Raw genomic sequence first — 21738 nt, forward strand, 5'->3', positions numbered from 1 at the left:
TATATATACTTTTGTAAATTTAATTTACAAAATGGGATGTGTTGTCTTTGACCCATATAATTATATTTACTAATAACACACTATAATACACTTTTGTGTTTACATATGGGCTTAGAAACAGGTGTAGTGTTTTTCATGGCACTACTGTTACAACTGTTGTAGAGGTGGGTTTAGTTAGTGTATTATATCTCCTTTACACACATGCAGTGTATGTTTTTGTTTGTTTGTTTGTTTGTTTGTTTTTATTAATAAAAATAATATAGTATAAAAATAATATAGGTATAAGTTCTTTGACTGCTGAACTTTTCCTAAAGTTTACAACTTTCTACCACCAGCTTACTGGACCTAGATTTGTACAGGACTCCCTGTCAGTAGCCGACCATTAGTCTGAAGTCTCTGACGAATCACTCTCATTGGCTGGATGCATGTTATGTTAACTTAATAACAAAGATGTTATTGAGAATGAATGTATTAGTGATACATTTTGGCATTGTTGCAGTTGCAAGCAAATTCAATATTCTACATTGAATAATAATTTATATTTTCTATCTATCATCTATCTGTCTATCTATCTGTGTATCTATCTTTTTTTTTTTTTTAAATGACATTTCCATGACACTTATTCATCTTGAAATATTTTCATTAAACAAACACTCCCTGCACTGCCCTGCTCTAAGTCTTACAGGCATTACAAAACACTACCTTTTACTTCCAGTGTTTATTAATGTGAAGACATTATACGTTGGGTGAAGTCTTTACCCTATGTATTGTAAAAACATGCAGCAGAGGTGTGGTCATTGACGATTATGGTACTTTGTGCTGGTCTGATGCAGTTTAAATCTTTGGATTAATAAGAAAATATAAGCATCCATCTTTCTCAAGGCTGAGAGTTAACAGGGAGTTAACAAAATGGTAAATAAATGAAAACAGCATTAATTCTGGCTAATTTTATCCTGATGTTTGTTTTAAGACTGGGTGCTCAACCCTGGTCCTGGAGATCGACCTTCCTGCAGAGTTCAGCTCCGACCCTGACCAAACACACCTGAACCAGCTAATTAGGATCTGAAGGAGCACTTGATAATTACAGACATGTGTGTTTGATTAGGGTTGGAACTAAACTCTGCAGGAAGGTCGATCTCCAGGAACAGGGTTGGGCACCCCTGTTTGGTCCATTGTCTTTTATCAAGTCCACAGTCAACGCAGCTGTCCACCAGGAAATTTTAGAGCACTTCATGCTTCCTGCTGCCGACAAGCTTTTTGGAGATGATGATTTTATTTTCCAGCAGGATTTGGAACCTGCCCACAAAGCCAAAACTACCAGTACCTGGTTTACAGATCGCCTTCATGCCACGCTGCCTTAATGCTGTAATTAGTGCAAAAGGAGGCCCAACAAAGTACTGAGGACATAATACAGTACATTAACACACTTTTCAGAAGGCCAACATGCGTTTAAGATCCTTTTTTTATTGGTCACATGAAATATTCTAATCTTGTGAAATACTGGATTTGGTTTTTTTTTTTTGTCTTTAATCCATAATCATCAAAATTGAAACAAATAAAGGCTTGAAATATTTCACTTTGCGTGTAGTGAACTAATATAACATACAAGTTTCACTATTTAAAACAAATTATTGAAATAAATGGACTTTCCCTCGATATTCTAATTTTTTGGCACATACCTGTATATTATAATAGAACAAAGGAAGCAGATGATGGGTTATTTTAAAAGGTAATACATTTTTATAATACACTTTTTAATGTGTTTTTGATTAATGCAGCCTTGGTGAGGATGAGATGTCTTTCAGAAACAAAAATCTTAGCAACCCCAATCATTTGAATGGCAGCAGTATGTACTCAGTGCACGTGGGACAATAATGTTACAGTCAGTTTACTTAGAATGTGTATTTAATAGTTGTAAAAAGCACAGTACAGTAAGTGTAAACTGCCATATTCATATTAGAGGTTGTGTCATTATGGGAATAAATAAACAATAGTGTCTGACAAAAACAGAAAAATGTGGAGAGTATTACATTAGGTGACATTTGCTTTTGACGTCCACATGTTAGATTCACAGATATTTTAACCGAATGTTATGAGATGCTTTTAACTTTATATTGTATACATTTTACAAAATGAGAACCTAAAACAGACATATAAAAGCTGTTTTGTCCCCGCTGTAGTTATAGTGAATAATAGGCCTTCGTTTACTGCGTTTGTCCTCTCAGCAGCAGATGGCGCTGTTTATAGTCATAAGCACTGCAGCAGATGGCGCTGCAGGCTAATGCAATAAAACGATTAGCAGCCTTTGATATGCTCGTGTAAATTTAGCTTCTGCAGTAAATAATTTCATTATGATATCAAAAAATGCTTGGTATAGCATGAGGGGGCAAAAGCACCATTTTAATGTTAGTTTCGTCAATATATCTGTTTTTAGCTGCTTTGATATTACATAAACTAAAGAAATACAGTTGTTAAGCTAGAGAGGCCATAAAGAAAGTGTTTGCAGACTGAAATTTTAATACACATTGGTATCTTTTATTAATCAAAGAAACTTGTACAGACAGTAGAACTGACAGAAAATACTCTGCATGTAAACTACACATTTGCAGATAGGTAACGTTAACATTTACAGATACTTTATACTCAGTGCTGTTCAAATCTGAAGAACTCGAAGTACTGATCTCTTAAACAGGGTATATGACACCACCACGTCCCTTTATGGGGACCTTTTAACATATTTTTGTGATTTTGTGGGAAACTATTGGTGGTCAATAAATAGTGAGTCATAAATCATCTAATTATGTTATTCTGTATGTCATATCCTCTAATCATTTGTGTGTATACATTTCTTATATTTGTCTCTACCCCAGTGATACTGAGAGAAAAAAAATATACGATCTGCGTATGATAGAAAACATAACTAGCATTAAAATATTTAAAATTTCCATGGCACACTTTAAGATTTCTGAAACAAAATCCTGTTTACATGACAAACGCGTACAATATATCTATTTACATTAGCCATAGGCTCAAACGAAGATACAAAACTGAAGTACAGTGAAGAGAAGTTCAATTTGAAACACCTCCATAAAACCCCAGACACTTTTGGCCACGTGACCAGTTCTACAAAATTGGAGGAAAAAGATACAGAGCACTTGATATCGCCACCTGTTTTATACAAGTCAACATCAAGTATTTCCTGTAAGTAGCTCAGATCCTCACTTTCACATCCACACTTACAGTGAACGTTAAGAAATCTGCTTATGCAGGAATTTAATATACAAGAAAAAGGAAAGAGAACGAAAGAGCAAATCACTTTGAACTATACAAATGTTCAAATATAATACCACTACGTATTTGTAGTATAAACCTTGTAGCACAAAGTGTTAAAAAAAAGGAAATGAGAACCTAACCATAACAAATATCAGAAATAACACAAAACAAATTCAATCATTCATCTGATAATAACGGAAAAGCAGCTTGTTTCAAACAACATAAATCTACTTAACACTGAAGTTTGTTGTATAAAAACATGCTCGCTGAAATGTCCGTACAAGAACTTTGCGTTTTTACAAATTTATACAATATTAGGTATAATTAATCGAACAAAAATGAAGGCCGATCCACTGAATAAAAAAACAGGCATATTTTAAGACCAATAAATACCCAGTGTGTACAATTGAGTACAGTGTATTGCGGTCAATAGCATTACATTATAAAGATTTATCTTCTTCATTATTTTTAAGATCCTTTCTTTTGCCCAAATTTCGAAATAAATGGCGAGGAAAAAATATAAATAACAAAATATCAATAAATTAAAAAAAAATATGGTTAGTACAAGAGGCATATAAAATCCCTTCAGTAAGCAGGCTTATAGTGCCTTAATTTTTACTTGAACTGCTCTGGTATGTGTCCGATTTGCGACTGCATGCTAGTGGGAGGACTTGAAATACCCTCTGACCAGTCAGACATGTTGGAATGGGGTGACGAGCTAGACCACTGGTCCGGTGAACCCGGAGACGGCGTGAGAAAAGGGTGATCAGGCACTTGAAGTTGATGACTTGGGGTGTTGGCGTCCATTGCGCCTCCTGACTGACTGTGCTGGGAAGGTGGCGTGAGGAATTGCGTTCCCGCCATGCTGGGGCCCAGAGAGGACGGGTTCAGCAGCTGGGTCTCCTGGGGGATGATGGTGTGCATGGGCATGCTGTTCCCCACACTCTGCTGGAGCTCGGGTCCACCCAATTCCCCGCCGAGTAAGTTCTGGCTCAAGCCGCTGGGTGGATTGGAGCTCTGGTGCTGCAGCTGGACGCTCGTCTGCTGGGGTCTCTGTTGCATGGTTTGCTGCATCTGCTGCATGAGATGCGGCTGCGTGGAGAGGTGTGTGTTCTGCAGGCTTTGATAGTTCATCATCTGAGAGAGTGTTGCGGGACGACCATTGTGAAGAGACGTCATAAGGCCGGACTGGTGAAGGCTGGCCTGACCTGAGGCGTTCCTCATGGCTGCGAATTGATTTTGCTGACCCATGCTATTGTGCATCCGCCCGAGCCATTCGCATTGGCCGTTCATGATGTTTGAGCCGTTCGATCCGGCCACTGGAAGATGGGTGAGACGTGGGGGTAACGGATCGAACTGTATATGGGCCAGGTCTTGCTTGTTGCCCATTCCCAGAAGGCTGACTCCCATGTGGGCGTCCGAGATACCCTGTAAGTGATTAAGCGACATGGAAGGAGACTGCTGGAAGGGTGACGTCATTAGAGGTGGGGAGGCGACGTCAGATATATACCCGTGGGGCGACTCCAAGGAATCGACCGGCGAGAGCACAGCTGAGCTGTCTAGAAGGTTTCCCTTTCCATCCTGTGCTTTTTTCTTCTTGACTTTCATGTCTTTGCCGTCCTTGCAACCGATGCCTTTTGCGCTTGGCTTGCGGGGTTTTTTACTTTGTACGGAGGGCTTCATACTACCCATGAAGGCGTTGGGCGAGCAGAGAGGTGGGGAGAGGGTGGTGCAGAGGGGTGCGCTGTGCATGGGAGGGCTGCGGACCAGGTTGTATTCGTCGATGAGCCGCACAATGTCGTGGTGCATTCTATCCTGAGCGATATCCCGCGGGAGCCGATCCATGTGGTCTGTGATCTCCCGATTAGCGAAATGCTCGAGAAGAACTTTAGCAGTCTCGTAGCTTCCTTCTCTTGCCGCCAAGAATAGAGGAGTCTCCTCCTATATATGGGAAAATTGTTGGTGAGCCAACAGAATTTTGAAAAAAGTCTAAAATTATTTGTGAAACAAACTAATTAGGTGCTGCTTACCTTATTGTTCTGCATATCTTTATTTGCTCCGTTCTTAAGTAATACCATCGCTGCATCTACATTGTTCACAGCTGCTGCCCAGTGAAGTGCAGATTTACCTGTAGCACAGACAAAAATGACTTTAGCATGTGCTCTGTTATATTCAATGAGAAAAACAACAATAGCATTAGATGGAAATATATCTAATAGTAATAAAATCGTTGTGCATCTAAAATGTGACCCTAGACCACAAAACCAGTCATAAGTAACACAGGTATATTTGTAGCAATGGCCAACAATACATTGTATGGGTCAAAATGATCAATTTTTCTTTTATGACGAAAATCATTAGGATATTTAGTAAAGATCAAATATATCAAAACTTAATTTTTGAATAGTAATATGCATTGCCAAGAACTTAATTTGGACTTCAAAGCTTCAAAACTTCAAAGGCCATTTTCTCAATATTTCGATTTTTTTTGGCACCCTCAGATTCCAGATTTTCAAATAGTTGTATCTCGGCCATATACACCAACTGAAAGCTTATTTATCCAGCTTTCTCAGTTTCAAAATTTACCCTTATGACTGGTTTTGTGGTCCAGGGTCACAAATGTATCTTGTTAAAGTATACTTTAACAGTCAAATTTTAACATATCACTTTACCAATGTTTGGACACACCTACTCATTCTAGTTATTACTATTTTTCCACACTTCCATCAAAACAAATTATGCAGATTATGTAGTGATGTGATGATGCAAAAAAATAATAAATCAAAACATATACAAGCCTAGGTTTGAGGTCAGTAAGTTTTTTTTTTTTTTTTTTTTTTTTTTTTTTATGTTTTTTACAGTAATACTGTAAAAACATTATTACAGTTTAAAATGACTAAGACTATTTTTATATATTTTAAAATGTAATTTATTCCTGTGATGGCAACACTGAATTTTCTGCAGCCAGTTTTCAGTGTCACATGATCCTTCACAAATTATTATATGTTAATCTATTGCTCAAGAAACATTTTGAATTTTGTAAACACTTAAAGCAATTAATATTTTTGTGGAAACCATCATACACTTTTGAAGATATGTTGATGAATAAAAGTGCAAAGGAACAGTATTTTTTAAATTAAATTAAAATAATCAATTTAATGCAGAATAAAAGTATAATTACAAAAAATCTGACTTAAATTTTTGTATATCTTATCTTGTCCCAAATAATAATAATAATAATAATAATATTACTGTTGTTATTATTATTAACAATTTTTTATTTATTTATTTATTTATTTATCTATCTATCTATCTATCATGTATCTATTTATTTTATTTATTTAAAAAATGGGACTTTTTTGTCTGCAAAATTATTTTTAGATTCTTTGCCACTGTTGCCTCTGGTTTGCCTGGTTGGGGACACTTATTTTCCTGCGATATTGTCAGCTTGATTGCACAGATACTATTTAAACTGAACTGAGCTGGATGATGACATTGCTGAATCAATGGTAAACTAACTTTCACTGAAAACTGAGTGTTTACTGTTGTCCTTTTGCATATTACACACTATTTTTCCTATTTAACACTGTAAAGCTGCTTTGACACAATCTGTACTGTTAAAAGCGCTATATAAATACAGGTTAAAAAAAATTTAATAAATACATTTTAAAAAATCAGATCATTTAGAAAGACTTATCAGTTAATGAGAAACATAAATAAAAGGCATTTTCAAACATTTGACTGATAGTGTATGCTGCATACAAGTGAATCAATAAATGTGGCAATGTAATAATCATACCAGAATCATCAATGGCATTGACATCAGCATGGCAGTTTATGAGTTCCTCCACCATGCCCTCGACCGCAAGTCTTGCTGCTAGTATTAGAGGAGTAGTGCCATCATGCATGCGGGCATCCAGATCTGTGGCGCGGTTCCGTATCAAAATCTACATAAGAACAACAGGTAACATGATGAGATAATGATGCATAAATCAATGGAAATACTCATTAATACATATGCAATTGTGGCTCACATACCTGGAAGACCCCTTGTGCATCTGCAGCCACAGCAGCGTGTAATGGAGTGCGTCCCATATTGTCCTGGATGTTGGCATCTGCACTGGCCTCCAGGAGCCTTTTTGCAGCATCTGAACGGGCATAGCGTGCAGCCAGGTGTAGGGCTGTTTCACCCGTACGGTCTGTCTGGTTGTGAAGGTTGGCACCTTGGTAGATGAAGTCATTGATGACGTTGGCTGAAGCATCCTCCTCTTCCTCGCTGTTGCCTGTTTCTAGTCCGCCTCCACTACAGGACGCAATCATGAGAGGAGTAAAGCCATCTAGAAAGAAAAAAGAGAGTGGAGTTATGTTATGTTATGTTATCTTTACATTATTGATGTAGCAGAAGCTTTATATTAAGGAGACCTTTCAATGACTATTTCAACATTTATAAAAATATTTCAATGACATTTCAACATGTATAAAAATATTCCCGGTTTCCATTGTTATTTCTACTGCGCAACTTGAAGAGAAAACCTAAGACAAATGAAAGTCCACTGAAAGAGCAAAATGTTTCTTTGAGTAGAACTAGTCTGAGGGCAAACTAAAGAAATGATGAACCAAAGAAACAAACAAATCGAAGTTGGATTTGACGCGCTGCCTTTCTGAATCGCCCCAGATCGCTTCGAAAACGGATTGTAATCAAGCGTGGAGGTTTGGTAAATCTCAGAGACGCGGGCCACGCTTTGAAATTTCAACCGCTGGTAAAACAGAGTATTATCACCTCTAAGAAGCTGCTTTCTTTGCTGACTTCGACAGGGGCTTCTCGGCTTCAAAAGAATAGCTATTCCCAGATCAGGCCTGATTTGGTCGATTTAAAAACATCAATCCACACAAAGAGGAAAAAAGGAAAAACGGCTTGCAAAGAGATAGCACAAAAATGTTGCCTTTGACCATCTTAAAGTGTTGTCAGGGGTATGTCGGTGCTTATAGAAAGAGAGGATGAGCATATCATAAAGACTTTTAATTAACAAAACACATGTAAGCAGAATGATATCACTGGATGAATCGGTAAGACTGGTAAAAATGTGCTCAGTCCCCAGGGTTTACAGCTTTCAGTCAGAGCCTTTGAAGTTGATTCTTTTCCCCACAGGGCCCAGAGCATTAACTCCTACTTAGAGCTCAATTCAGTTCCTCATCCCAGCATGACAGCACGCACACACAAACCGGAGAACAGGTATAATTCATAAGCAAAGAATGCCTTTTACGCTGACTGAGTTCTCATTAAAAAAATCTGAATATCTCCTTATGTCTGTGTTAATTACACAAGTAAAGTAATTCCCTTACGTAGATACACCAAAATACACAAAATAATGAATATTGTAAAATAATTTCACAGTATTCCTGCTTTTGTTGTATTTTGGATTGAATAAATGCAGGCTTGGTGAGCAGAAGACCAATCTTTATAAATCATTAAAAAGCTTACTGTTCAAAAACTTTTGACTGGCAGAGCATATTTATATATGCACTATATATATGAAATATTTTTTGCTATTTAAAATAACTGCTTTCTATTTAAATACTTTTTAATGTCATTTATTCCTGTGATTTCAAAGCTGAATTTTTAGCATCATTACTCCAGTCTTCAGTGTCACATGATCCTTCAGAAATCATTCTAATATGCTGATTTGCTGTTCAAGAAACATTTTTTTATTAATATTATCAATATTTTAAACAGTTGAGTACATTTTTAAAGATTCTTTGATAAATAGAAAGACCCAAAGATCAGCATTTATCTAAAATAAAAAGATTTTGATTATGGAGTCAGTATTTTTTATATTTTTTTTGGAAAGAAATTATAGTAATGAATACTTTTATTTAGCAAGGATGCTTTAAATTGATCAAAAGTGATGATAAAGACATTTATTATGTTACAAAAGATTTCTATTGAAGATAAACGCTGTTCTTCTGAACTTTGTATTCATGAAAGAAACCTGAAGAAATTCTACTCAGCTGTTTTCATCAATAATAAATATAATATTAATAATAAATGTTTTCTGAGCACAAAATCTTAATATTAGAATGATTTCTGAAGGATTGTGTGATCGTGAGGCTAAAAATTCAGCTTTGAAGTCACATGAATAAATTACATTTTAAAATATATTCAAATAAAAAATAGTTATTTTAAATAGTAAATATATATAAAAAAATTTTTTACTGTTTTTGCTGTACTTCGGATTAAATAAATCAGGCTTGGTGAGCAGAAGAGACTTAAAAAAAAAAATCTTACTGTTCAAAAACTTTTGACTGGTAGTGTGTATATATAATAAGCATAATAAATGATATAATATAAATTTATATGAAAATTGCATTCTTTTGTTGTATTTTAATATAAATTATAATCAAATTATATAATTATAACAAAAAAAATGAATGAATTTGAATAAATAATATTTTATTACATTTATATTATATAATATAAAAGTCATCAATAGTCAATAACAAAACCACTAATACAGAATATGAATACAACAATGCCTAACCTGGTCCTCGGGCATTGACATCCATGCAGTCGTTCTCGATCTCGCCCTGAGGGGGTGTGGGAGCGATGGATGGGATGCGTAGATCGGCTGCGTCCAAGTGCTGCTGCGTCCACTGCCGGTGATCTGGCTGATCGTCCAAATCAAGCATCGCCTGCTCTTCAGACTAAAAGAGAACATTAACAAATCGAAAACAAACATTTGAATGAATATTATTAATTAATATCTCTGTTCTGTTTTTTCTTCTATCCTGTCAGTGAGAAATGCGTTGCTCTGCTCACCCTGAAGCGTTTGGTATCTGAAGGTTCCTCTTCTCCCCATTCATTCTGGTTGTCATCCATTAATGAAATGTCTGAACAGTTCTTAAGTGGCCTGTTTTCAAAAAATAACCCATTAGATATGCCAAAACAACTTAGTAGCTAAACTACTTAAACAAATACCGTAATTGATTATCAGCCTCCACCTAAATCCTAAACCCACTCAGTTAATGAAATGAACCTCAACTGAAGATCACTACTTCAAATGTAAAAGTTTTCCTCTGTAACAGTTTGTCTCTTCAAATAACACCACTGACCTCAAACCAACGGAGTCTTCGCCGACCGGCTCCCTCCTCTTCTTCTTGCTAGGCTCGCTGGTCTTGAAACCCTCCGGAAACCAGAGTTGACCGTGTTCACGGCGGCGTTTTCGGGACGCGACCATTCCCACGGCGACAAAGGCCAGCAGTGCCAGTCCTGCCAGAACCACGTAGACGGGATAGAGCTCTATAGGCGCCGGTCCATCGATCTTACCTGCCACAGGAAAAACAGTTGACATGTCAAACCCACAGAAGGGACGATAAGATGTTCCTCACGCAACGATGAGGCACAAATTGCTTGAGATGGGGCGGACAAACTAGAATGAGGCACGCGTTTGAGGTAATCAGAATTGCTAACCGCTTCTCATCAAAAAGAAGGAGCTGGCAAATAAGAAAAGGAGGAGGACAGAAAAAAAAGAAGAGAAAGAACACCTCCTCTCCCCTTTCTCAGCCCAGGGTACCAGGAGACAACTTTACCAGTTCTTCTTTAAGGGAAAAAAAAAGGGAGGGATTAATGAACTTCAAATTACCGCGCACACTTTAAGCTGTAAAGACGAAGGATTTATTAGGATTTTCGAGATAACAAAGACTCCCAACTTCTAGCACACTCCCGATCAATTTTTCTCCTCTCTTTTTTCATGCTCTCTCCACTAACGATTTTGAAATGATAAACTCTGCTCACCTAAACCCTTGGAGATGCATTAAGTCCTGGTACATTCAACAAGGTTAAGGTTGCAGCAGCCCCCATCATCTTAGATTCAAACCATGAATGGGTATATGCACGTATGTGAGAGTGTCTTGTTGGGCCAAATGAGTTGACATGATTTGCATCAATTAACTATTTTTGGTGCCTGGAGCCAGCGGATCTGCCCTCAGACGGTCGCATTGATTGTTTAGTCTGTCTAATGCACAAAGAACATTTGCTTCATTGTTATAAGGAAGAAACGCACAAACTTCAAAGTGATCCCTGTAATCCGCGGTAGGAGGTGGTTGGGTTAAAGGTTGGGGAAGGGGGGGGTTGGTGCTGAATACATTGAGTAAGATGGGAGGCCTAGTCTTGATTAAGGGCATTATGGGAAGACGTGAGGCACACGACAATGCTCGTGCCAAACACTCACTTGTGACGGCCTCGATGACGTAAGGCATATTCAGATTGCCGCTGGAAGCCAGGGCTCCGAGGAAAGCCGCCACGTCGTTCGCACTCTGGAAGCATTCGGAGGTTTGTTGGTAGCACTGGCGGTTGTCAATCTCGAGATACACCACCGATCTGATGGAAATCAAAAGCATGGTTTTTATTAAAACATATTCTGAAAGGATTAGAAAAAATAATTCCTGATAATTTACTCACTCACATGTCATCCAAGATGTTTGTGTCTTTCTTTCTTCAGTCAAAAAGAAATTAAGGTTTTTGAGGAAAACATTCCAGGATTTTTCTCCATATAGTGGACTACTATGGTGGCCAATGGGTTGAAGGGCCAAACTGCAGTTTCAATGCAGATTCAAAGGGCTCTACACGATCCCTGCCGAAGAATAAGGGTCTTATCCAGGGTTGCCAGATCCCAGAAAAATTTCCAGCCAAAAGCTTACTCAAAACCTGAAAACTAGCCCAATTTTTGTCCAGTCACAGCTGACAGCAGCTTTATTTCATTAATTCCCTTTAAAATAAATATTTTGATTCCATTTATTGTATGTTTTGAATCTTAGCAAGACTTTTGTATATGTAGTATGTGCATATGAAAATATTTCATCTGTATTTTTTTTTTTACCCTTTTTCTGACATTTAAATTTTTAGCACTTTTCATAAAAAATTTTCAGCACTTTTTCATAATAAAATTTAAAATTAGGGCTAGGTGATATGTCCAGAAATAACTGAGACAATATTTTTTCCCTTTTCATATCAATATTTATCAGAATATTCATTTAGCATTAATTCTTTCAAGCTGATTTTTTTTTTAATTTAGTGCCTCATGAAATTCACTTTATTTTTCCCTGGATTCTGTTTTATTTTGTGTTTTATGATTTTTTTTTTAATTATTTATACAAATTTATCATGAAAAATCCTGCCTAAAAACTTTAACAATTGAAACAATCTTTTAAAATATAATATAATATATATTTTTCTTTTACCCTTTTTCTTACATTTTAATTTTCAGCACTTTTCATAATAACATTTTTCAGCACTTTTCATAATAAAATTTTAAATTAGGGCTAGGTGATATGTCCAGAAATAACTGACAATAATTTTTCCCATTTCATATCAATATTTCTCAGAATATTCATTTAGCATTAATTCTTTCAAGCCCATTTTTAATTTAGTGCCCCATGAAATTCACTTTATTTTTCCCTGGATTCTGTTTTATTTTGTGTTTTATGATTTATTTTGTATTATTTATACAAATTTATCACTAAAAATACTGTCTAAAAACTTAAAAACAATTTAATCAATCTTTTCAAATATATATCTGCCTGAAACTCACGTAATAGTTTGTACATTATAAAAGTAGCCCAATGCTGTCGGACATTTTTGAAGCTGGAGGAAAAAAAAAAATTTTTTCACCCTACAGTACATTTTTGAACCAAAGTACACAGACGAAGAACTAACCACATGTGACCTTTCCAGCATGATTATGTAATGCGTGAAGATGCGCATTGCAGAGCTAGTGCAAGATGAGCATTTGTGGATAAAAAGTATATAAATTTCGATTTTTCTTTAAAAATGACTGATCGTTTCGCTAGATAAGACCCTTATTCCTCGGCTGGGTTTGTGTAGAGCTGTTTGAAGCTGCATTAAGACTGCAATTTGGACCTTCAACCCACTGATCCCCATTGAAGTCCACTAAATGGAGAAAAATCCTGGAATGTTTTCCTTGAAAACCTTAATTTCTTTTTGACTGAAGAAAGAAAGACATGAACATTTTGGATGACATAGGGGTAAGTAAATTATCCAAAAATTTTCTGGAAGTGAACTAATCCTTTAAAGCATACAAGGGCTCAACTGTCACATACGTACCCTTTGATCTGCATCTCGTCCAGTTCTCTTCGTTTTCTCCCTCCTTCCACTACTATGTTGTAAATGCTGCTTTTTACGGAGTTTAGGACATTGCTAGAAGGGTCGTTCCAGCTGTCTAGCGATCGTTTGATGTTGTGCTTTCTCAGCTCCTGCTCGTTGCCGTAATACGGGTAGATCATTTCCTCTCCCTTGCCGTTGCGCCGGAAAACCACGTTGGTGTGAAGCACTCGGCTGAGCTCCCGCAGAAATCCGAAGGAGTTGTTTCGGAGCTGGTCGGGCAAAATGTGCACCACCACTACCAGGAGTCCAGTAGCTAACTTCTCGGGTATGTTGCTGGCACAATCCAGTCCGTCCCATTCACACTCTGCATTATTGCAGCCCTGGTCACAGTGGCCATCTGCATAGTGGTCTTTGCAATACTGGTCATAGAGTGGACTATGAGAGAGGACAGCAGAGATTAGAATTAGTGTTCAATCTGGAAAACAGAGGCAAAAAGCTTCTGATTTTAAGATGGTCTAAGATGGTCATTTATGGCCATTAGCTTTTTGAAACTCGTCCAAGCTGGCCTTGACAGCTGGACTACAAACTTGTAGACCTGATTTCGACCTGTTAGAGGTCTCTCCAGTTTGACCTATTAGAGGTCTCTCTAGTTTGACCAACTAGCAGTTAGCTAAAAGACAATCAGATAGTCTTACTTTTTATTTTCAGATTAAGTTAGTCTGGGACCAGTGTGTAATTGAGATACTATTACAGTTTTCATTAATATTATAAATTATTTATTTTTATATTTTTCATTTTCATTTAATTTTTTAGTTAAAATTTTAGTAATCCTGTTGGGTGTTTTTTTTTCTTTTTTTTTTTTTTTTTTTTTTTACATTTGTTTTTATGTGTTTTATAATTGAGATACTATTACAGTTGTTATTACTATTATAAATTAGTATTTATTTTCATATTATCCATTTTCATTTTCATTTTAGTTAAAGTTTTAGTAATTTTGTTGGGTGTGTTTGTTATTTTCTTTTTTCTTTAAATATGCCTTTTTTTATTTTTATTATTTATTTTTATTTTACTACATCAAATTAAATACAAAAGATAAAGGATGCCTAAAATAAATAAAAATAAAATGTTGATTTATTTTTTTATTCATTTATTCTCATATATATATTCACTTTATTTCAGCAAATGTTCATTTTAAGTAATAAAAATGTTTTTTTTTTATATATATATATATATATATATATTTAGTCTTATGCAGTTTATCTAAAAGGTAGATTTCATCAGTAACAATGCTGAAGAAACTATTGTATTCTGCATTACATAAAATTAAAAAAAAAAATGTAAAATGTCAATTATAATCTAAATTTTATTTATTTATTTTTATTTTTTAAGTGGGTAAGACTGGATTTTAAATACAATTTGATAAAAACTTAAATTAAGGGGAAACAATTATGAAAATAATACTTAAGAGCTAAACTTCACTAGAAAAAAATCCATAATTTTTTAAGATTCCTTTTTTTATTTCCAGACCTGCTGAAGAGAAATTGTCTGGAGGTTTAAACATTGTGATTTCCAATTAAAGCTCAGAAAATTTATCTTAAAGGGATAGTTCACCCAAAAATAATTCTGTCATTAATTATTCACCCTCATGTCATTCCAAACCCATAAGACCTTCGTTCATCTTCAGAACACAAATTAGGCGACTTTATTCAACAATTCTTCTCTTCCTTGTCACTGTCCGTTACCATTCACGAGAGTACCTTTCTGGGCCTTGAACGTGTCAGTTGCATTGCTGTCTATGCAGGGTCAGAAAGCTCTCGAATTTTATCAAAAATATCTTAATTTGTGTTCCGGAGATGAACAAAGTACTTACAGGTTTGGAACGACATTAGGGAAAGTAATTAATGACAGAATTTTCATTTTTGGGTGAACTAACCCCTTAAGCATGATCATTTTAGCTATGTTAGCTATGATTACAAACACGCAACTTGTACCTTTTCCTGAAACTTGTGTAAAAATTCTCAAATAGCACTCACTTGCACTGGCCCTCCAGTCTCTGGCAGTCAAATCCATCATAGAGACATCCAGCATTGTGACACTGTTCATCACACTTCCCATTATTAAAATAGCGCCAGCACTGCAGCGCAGCTGAACAGTTCTGCCACGGGTCGTTGAAGTTCAGTGAGCAGTCCCCTCCATCCCAGTCGCATTCGTAATTATTACATGCGCTGTCACAGATCTTATTGCCTTTCTTATTCTCACACTCCGGTATCTCGCACCTCACTGTCGGGCTTGCAGGTGTGATGTCTCGAGCAGGGCCACCTGGGAAGCTGTAGTCCAGGATGTGACAGAAGAGGCCATTGAAGCCAGTAGGACAGATGCAGTGGTAATACGGGGCCTCTGAGATATACTCGCACGTGCCTCCGTTGTAGCATGGATTGGTGGTACAGTGACCCTCAGTGGGATACTGGCACTCGGGACCAGTAAAGGCAGGGGTGCACAGGCATTTGGGACTCTTGTGACCGGAAACGCACGTACCCCCATTTTTACAGTGGAGACTCCCACAGGCATGAGCGTCATACTCGCAGGTAGAGCCTGTGAAACCCTAAACGAGATATACGCAAGTTGTAAAATGTATCACAGTTTACTGACATCTATAGGTATAAGTATTGCATTCATTTGTAAAAATACAGTAAAAGCCGTAATACTTTTAAAATTATTTACAATTTAAAATAACTGTTTTCTATTTTAATATATTTTAAAATGTATTTTATTTCTGTGATGGTAAAGCTGAATTTTCTGCATCATTACTCCAGTCTTCAGTGTCACATGATCCTTTAAAAAGTATTCTAATATCCTGACTTGGTGCTCAAGAAACATTACTTTATTTTATTTCATTTTATTTTATGCATAGACCCTACCCGATTATTTCATATTCTATGTGATGGATATGAAATAACACAAAAGAGGTATTGCAAAACTATTCAAGGCAGGTTCAGATGACCGTGGCTAAATATATCAGAGAGTATGACTAACCGGTGGACATCTGCAGATAAAGCCATGAGGAGTATTACTAGCCACAGCACAGGTGCCCCCATTACGGCAAGGTTTCCCTTTACAACCATCAAACACTTTGTCACAGCGCTGACCTGTAAAACAAACAAGGTTATTACACATTGGACAACATGATCAGAATGTGGCGATGCTCTCAAAATCAAAGCAAAATGGTCCGTAGTAGCCTGTGCTGTACCTGTGTATCCCGTGCGACACTCGCAGCGGTAGTTGTTTGTGAGCTGGATGCAGCTGTGTGTGCCACGGGGGTCACAAGGGTTAGACAAGCATTCGTTGACGTCACCCTCACAGCGTTCTCCCACATATCCGGCCGGGCAGATGCAGTGGTACCCACCCACGCGGTCCACACAGCGGCCCTGGTTAAAGCATTTGGGCTCCTGGGTGATGGGGTCGGTGAAAGGTGTGCAGTCGTCAATGTTGATCTCGCAGTGCACACCTGAGAGAGAAAGCAGAGAGGAGAGGTTATAAAATCTGGCCTTATTGCAGAGGAGTAAATATAGTTGCAAAAGGTAGTCAGTGGAAGTGCAATGTGTCATAATTTTCGTCAACGATTTTTTTTTCACAGACGAAAACAAGATGATAAAACAAAAACTCATTTTGAATGACAAAAACTATGACGACGTTTTCGTCAATGAGTAAAAATGAAATAAAACACATTATTTACCCCCTGGAATGCAATTGGGCTAGTTTTAGACTAATTTTGAGAAGCAATTGGGCGAATTTTGTTGTGAAAACCTGGCAACACTGTTTGTATTGTTTTTTTTTTTTTTTTGCGCAAACAGGTCAGTTCAGAACCATGATCTGTTCACACGCAAAATCTGATTTTAGCCACATTTAAAACAACAATGTGAACAGCTATACCAAAAAATTGAGCACTAAGGCTCGCAGTGTGAATGTAGCCTAACTGACTTAGAATAGACAGTAATATAACACACTGTTTGAAAGTTTCTGTCCAATTTATAAAATAAAAGTCTGTCTATGCAGCTGTAATTAAGCATGACTACATCAATCAGAGAGAAACGTCTAAGCCTGCTGATAACAGTTAAGACCTAATTAATGAAGTGTGGAATGGGCAAAAGAGCAAACCAGAGGAGGAAGTGATAGCTGACCTTGTGTTCCCCGGGGACAGGAGCATTTGTAGGTATTGATCAGGTCGATGCATGTGCCTCCGTTCTGGCAGGGCTGAGACAGACACTCATTGATCTCATCAGAGCAGTTTACTCCATGATAACCTGGCACGCACTTCAAGAAACGAGAGAAAGAGCGAGGCGAATTAACGCCGAACATAAAACAAGCCTGTTTCTGTTTACTTGGCGTTTTTTTTCCTTCTTTGCCAAACAAGCAATTCTTTTACAAAGACGGGAGATTTAGCAGGAATAAACCTGAAGTGTCTTCTTCTAGATACTTCTGTCCCTAACCACCAGATTTTCTTTACTTACTTCACAGGAGTAGCCGCCAAGGTAGTCGGTGCAGGTTGCTCCGTTCTGGCAAGGATTGGGAATGCATTCATCCACCTGCTCCTCACAGTAGCTGCCCGTGTATCCGGCCTGACAGTGACAATAGTGTGTGTTTCCAGCATCCAGACATTGGCCAGAGTTACGACACAGCCGGGCCACCTCTACGCCTAAAAGTGGAAGAAATAAATATTACAGCAGATTTGTGAGACACTGAACATCCCCGGAAGAAATGTGTGGTAATTGACATTGTGGTAAAACATATTTTAGTCTCATAACATACAAACAAACCTACCTTGCTGTTTGGCGGCCACCTCACAAGAAACACTGGGGACGTCACAGTATAAACCAGTCCAGCCTGTCTGGCACTGGCAGCTGTACCTAGTACCGCTCTGTCTGCAGTTACCTCCGTTCTTACAGGGAGATGGCTTACACCAGTTCACCAGCTCCTACAAGGCAGGAATTCATCCAGTGTTTACATTTTAACTCATGCATCCATGAGTTCACATCTCTTTAAGTGATGATAAATATTTCATTTTATTTTGTTGTATTTGACATAAAGTGCTGACATGAATCAAAATATTGAGAAAATCGCCTTTAAAGTTGTCCAAAAAATGTTCTTAGCAGTGCATTTTACTAATCAAAAATTAAGTTTTGATATATTTTGGTAGGAAATTTACAAAATATCTTCATGGAGCATAATCTTTACTTAATATCCTAATGATTTTTGGGATGAAAGAAAAATCTATAATTTTGACCCATAAAAATGTATTTTTGGCTATTGCTACAAATTTGTCCAATGTTTCTTAAGACTTGTTTTGTGGTCCAGGGTCACATTTTATCAATTCATTTATTTAACTGAAAATATTAATTTAACAGGAAAATATTCAAAACACAGTTTGGCTCATAGCTTATAATTGTTTAACAACAAAATCTATCTTTTTTTGATGTTAGCATGTTGTTAAGCTAACAATGTGATACTCTAAACATAAAAATAAAGAGTAAACAAAAAAAAAATTATTATTATTATTTTTTTTTAAATTAGAGAATTTAGAAAATGGGAAATATGGGAAAAAGAAATGTGTCTATATGATTAACAATTACATTAAAATTACAATTTAAACATTTTATACATTCATACATTTTATAAATGTTACTAGTGTAATTTTTTAATATAAATAAATTAATTTATGCATGCACTGCCTTTCAAAAGTTTGAGATCAGTAAGATTTTTAATGTTTTTTAAAAATGTCTCTTATGCTCATCAAGGTTGCAATACAGAAAAAATGGTTTTCTATTTTAATATACTTTAAAATATAATTTATTCCTGTGATGCAAAGCTGAATTTTAATCAGCCATTACTCCAGTCTTCAGTGTCACATGATTCTTCAGAAATCATTTAATATGCTGATTTATTATACAAAAGCTTATTATTGTCATATCAGAATGAATTCTGAAGAATCAACTGACACTGAAGACTGGAGAAATGATGCTGAAAATTAAGTTTTGCATCACACAAAATATATTAAAATAGAAAACCATTATTTTAAATTGTAATGACATTTCAAAATATTATAGTTTGTTCTGTTCCTTGATCAAATAAATGCAGCCTTTGTGAGCATAAGAGATATAAAAAAACATAAAAATTTTTACTGATCTCAAACTTTTGAATGGCAGTGTATACTTATACTGACATTTATCCTGCAAGAGAATAGTTAACTTTATTACTGTGAAACTGTAAAATATAACTAAAAACGAAAGTTTTCTAAAATAAAAGTCTATCCTTGAAATGTGATTAAGCGTGAGTACTAAGATCCAAAAGTGCTGATTTGAATTAAGTACAGATGAATATATAAAGTAATACAAAAGTGGAATTAACAGAAATATATCCAAAATATTCATTATTTACAGCTAACTTTACAATTATACTACAGAATCAGAACTGTATGCTGAAACACTGTAAGCTATGAATGTATGATGGATACATACTAAGTTTTGTCCGTTTCACATGCTGTCTAAATCTGTGATTTGTTACCTGACAGTTAAGGCCATGGTATCCCTGAGGGCAGGTGCACTTGTATGTGCCATAGCTGTCCTGACAGGTGCCTCCATTCATGCACGGTCTGGAGTCGCACTCGTTGATGTCATGCTGGCAGTAGTTTCCAGTGAACCCCTTTGGGCACAGGCAAGTGAAGCTGTTGATGCCATCCACACATGTGCCGCCATTAAAACAAGAGCTGTTTAAAAAAAAATTAAAATCATGATTAGCAGTCATATTTACTACATTAATTTAAAATCATTTAGTTTCAATATCTAGTATAACAGGATGTAATGCTTCACTGATTGCATTGTCATTTGATTACCAGAGGGGGCACTAATGGACAACACAGGAAAAAGTGCTAGAGGCTTTTTTTCTAGTACACTTTACCACGAGGCAGATCAGTTGACTTGCAAGACTAGACTTTAAAAAAGAGACTCTGAAAACAGAGCTGGGATCAGCAGTTTCACGATAGCTATGTTGCATGGAGACATAATATTAATTTCTCTTTCCATGTCAGATATTACAGTCTACATTACAGTTCAAAACTTTGGAGACTGTAAGATTTTTAATGTTTTTGAAAGAAGTGTCTTATGTTTACAGACACTGATCTGATCGAAAATACAGTAAAAACAACAAAATAACGTAAAATACTATTACAATTTAAAATAACTGTTTTCTATTCTAATACATTTTTAAATGTAATTTATTCCTGTGAAATCAAAGCTGAATTTTCAGCAGCTTTTACTTCAGTCTTCAGTGTCACATGATCCTTCAGAAATCATTCTAACATGCTGATTTGCTGCTAAAAAACCACATATACTTTAAAAGAACAGCACATATTTGAAAGTATTTTAATTCTGTGAAAACAGCATTTTTGGTTGCTGGGGACCTTCCTTAGTAAAAAATAGTCACAGTGGTCAGGTATTCTGCCATGTTGCAGTTTGTAAATACAGTTTGTTTAGGGATAATTTGTTTCTATCCAATGTGTTTGGCATTTTAAGTTCCCTTGTAGAGTTTCTCAGGTATTTTAAGGTCCTTGTTTTGTCCCAGGTTTGCCCAAGACATATTGACACCTCTATTGTTGTGCAGAAATGGCGTATAGGGTTTGAATTTTAGGTTGGCCAATTGTTCTGTGGTACATATCTGTTACTGCTTTGTTGGCAAGTGTTTCTAAAAGAGTGGAAATGGGTTTGTCTTGTTGCCTCTTGATTATAACAATTGTCTGTTGCAGCCAAAACAGTTGCAGACTTTTGGCAAAGGTCAGTGTTTATACAAATAAATTAAAAATTTATTGTTACCTCTCAGTACAGTCTGGTGTGTTGTTCTCACAATGAATCCCACTGAATCCAGGTGGACAGGTACAGGTGTAACTGTTCACACAATCAGTGCAGTTTGCACCATTTTTGCATGGGTTACTGTCACATTCATTAATGTCCTCCTCACATCTGCTGCCCCGAAAACCTGGTAAACAGGTGCAAGTGAAGGCGTTCACAGCGTCTTTGCAGAAGCCTCCATTACTGCAAGGGTCTAAAGGAGAAGGATGGGGTTAGACATCAAGACAAGATCAAGCAGATTGAAATAAGGCCAAACTGGGACACTTACTAGGCTTGCAATCGTCAATGTCCGTCTCACAGTTCCGGCCCGTATAGCCTGATTTGCAACTGCATTTGTAGCTGCCGATAGAGTTTTGACAGATGGCGTCATTTCGACAAGGGTTCTTGACACATTCGTTGATGTCCACCTCGCATGTTTGGCCTAAAAAGAAAGGAAGTACAACAGGT

At 36.5% G+C, this 21738-nt stretch overlaps 1 protein-coding gene across 1 annotated transcript in view; it reads right to left on the reverse strand.

The window, feature by feature from the left end:
* Positions 1-2508: 2508 nt before the first annotated feature.
* Positions 2509-21738, reverse strand: part of notch1b (notch receptor 1b) — a 55005-nt gene continuing 35775 nt past the window's right edge. Inside the window, exons 17-34 of the mRNA XM_051109675.1 lie at positions 21560-21712; positions 21256-21484; positions 19952-20153; positions 18212-18365; positions 17902-18086; positions 17572-17704; positions 16641-16898; positions 16427-16539; positions 15427-15995; positions 13394-13828; positions 11502-11650; positions 10384-10597; positions 10091-10181; positions 9813-9975; positions 7312-7610; positions 7073-7220; positions 5304-5401; positions 2509-5214 (exon numbers count right to left, since the gene is read on the reverse strand). Coding sequence (XP_050965632.1) covers positions 3889-5214; positions 5304-5401; positions 7073-7220; positions 7312-7610; positions 9813-9975; positions 10091-10181; positions 10384-10597; positions 11502-11650; positions 13394-13828; positions 15427-15995; positions 16427-16539; positions 16641-16898; positions 17572-17704; positions 17902-18086; positions 18212-18365; positions 19952-20153; positions 21256-21484; positions 21560-21712 — 4919 coding nt within the window. The 3' untranslated portion in view covers positions 2509-3888. The remainder of the gene's footprint in view (positions 5215-5303; positions 5402-7072; positions 7221-7311; positions 7611-9812; positions 9976-10090; positions 10182-10383; positions 10598-11501; positions 11651-13393; positions 13829-15426; positions 15996-16426; positions 16540-16640; positions 16899-17571; positions 17705-17901; positions 18087-18211; positions 18366-19951; positions 20154-21255; positions 21485-21559; positions 21713-21738) is intronic.

This window comes from Labeo rohita, chromosome 5, assembly GCF_022985175.1.
Source record: "Labeo rohita strain BAU-BD-2019 chromosome 5, IGBB_LRoh.1.0, whole genome shotgun sequence".
Taxonomy (NCBI): domain Eukaryota; kingdom Metazoa; phylum Chordata; class Actinopteri; order Cypriniformes; family Cyprinidae; genus Labeo; species Labeo rohita.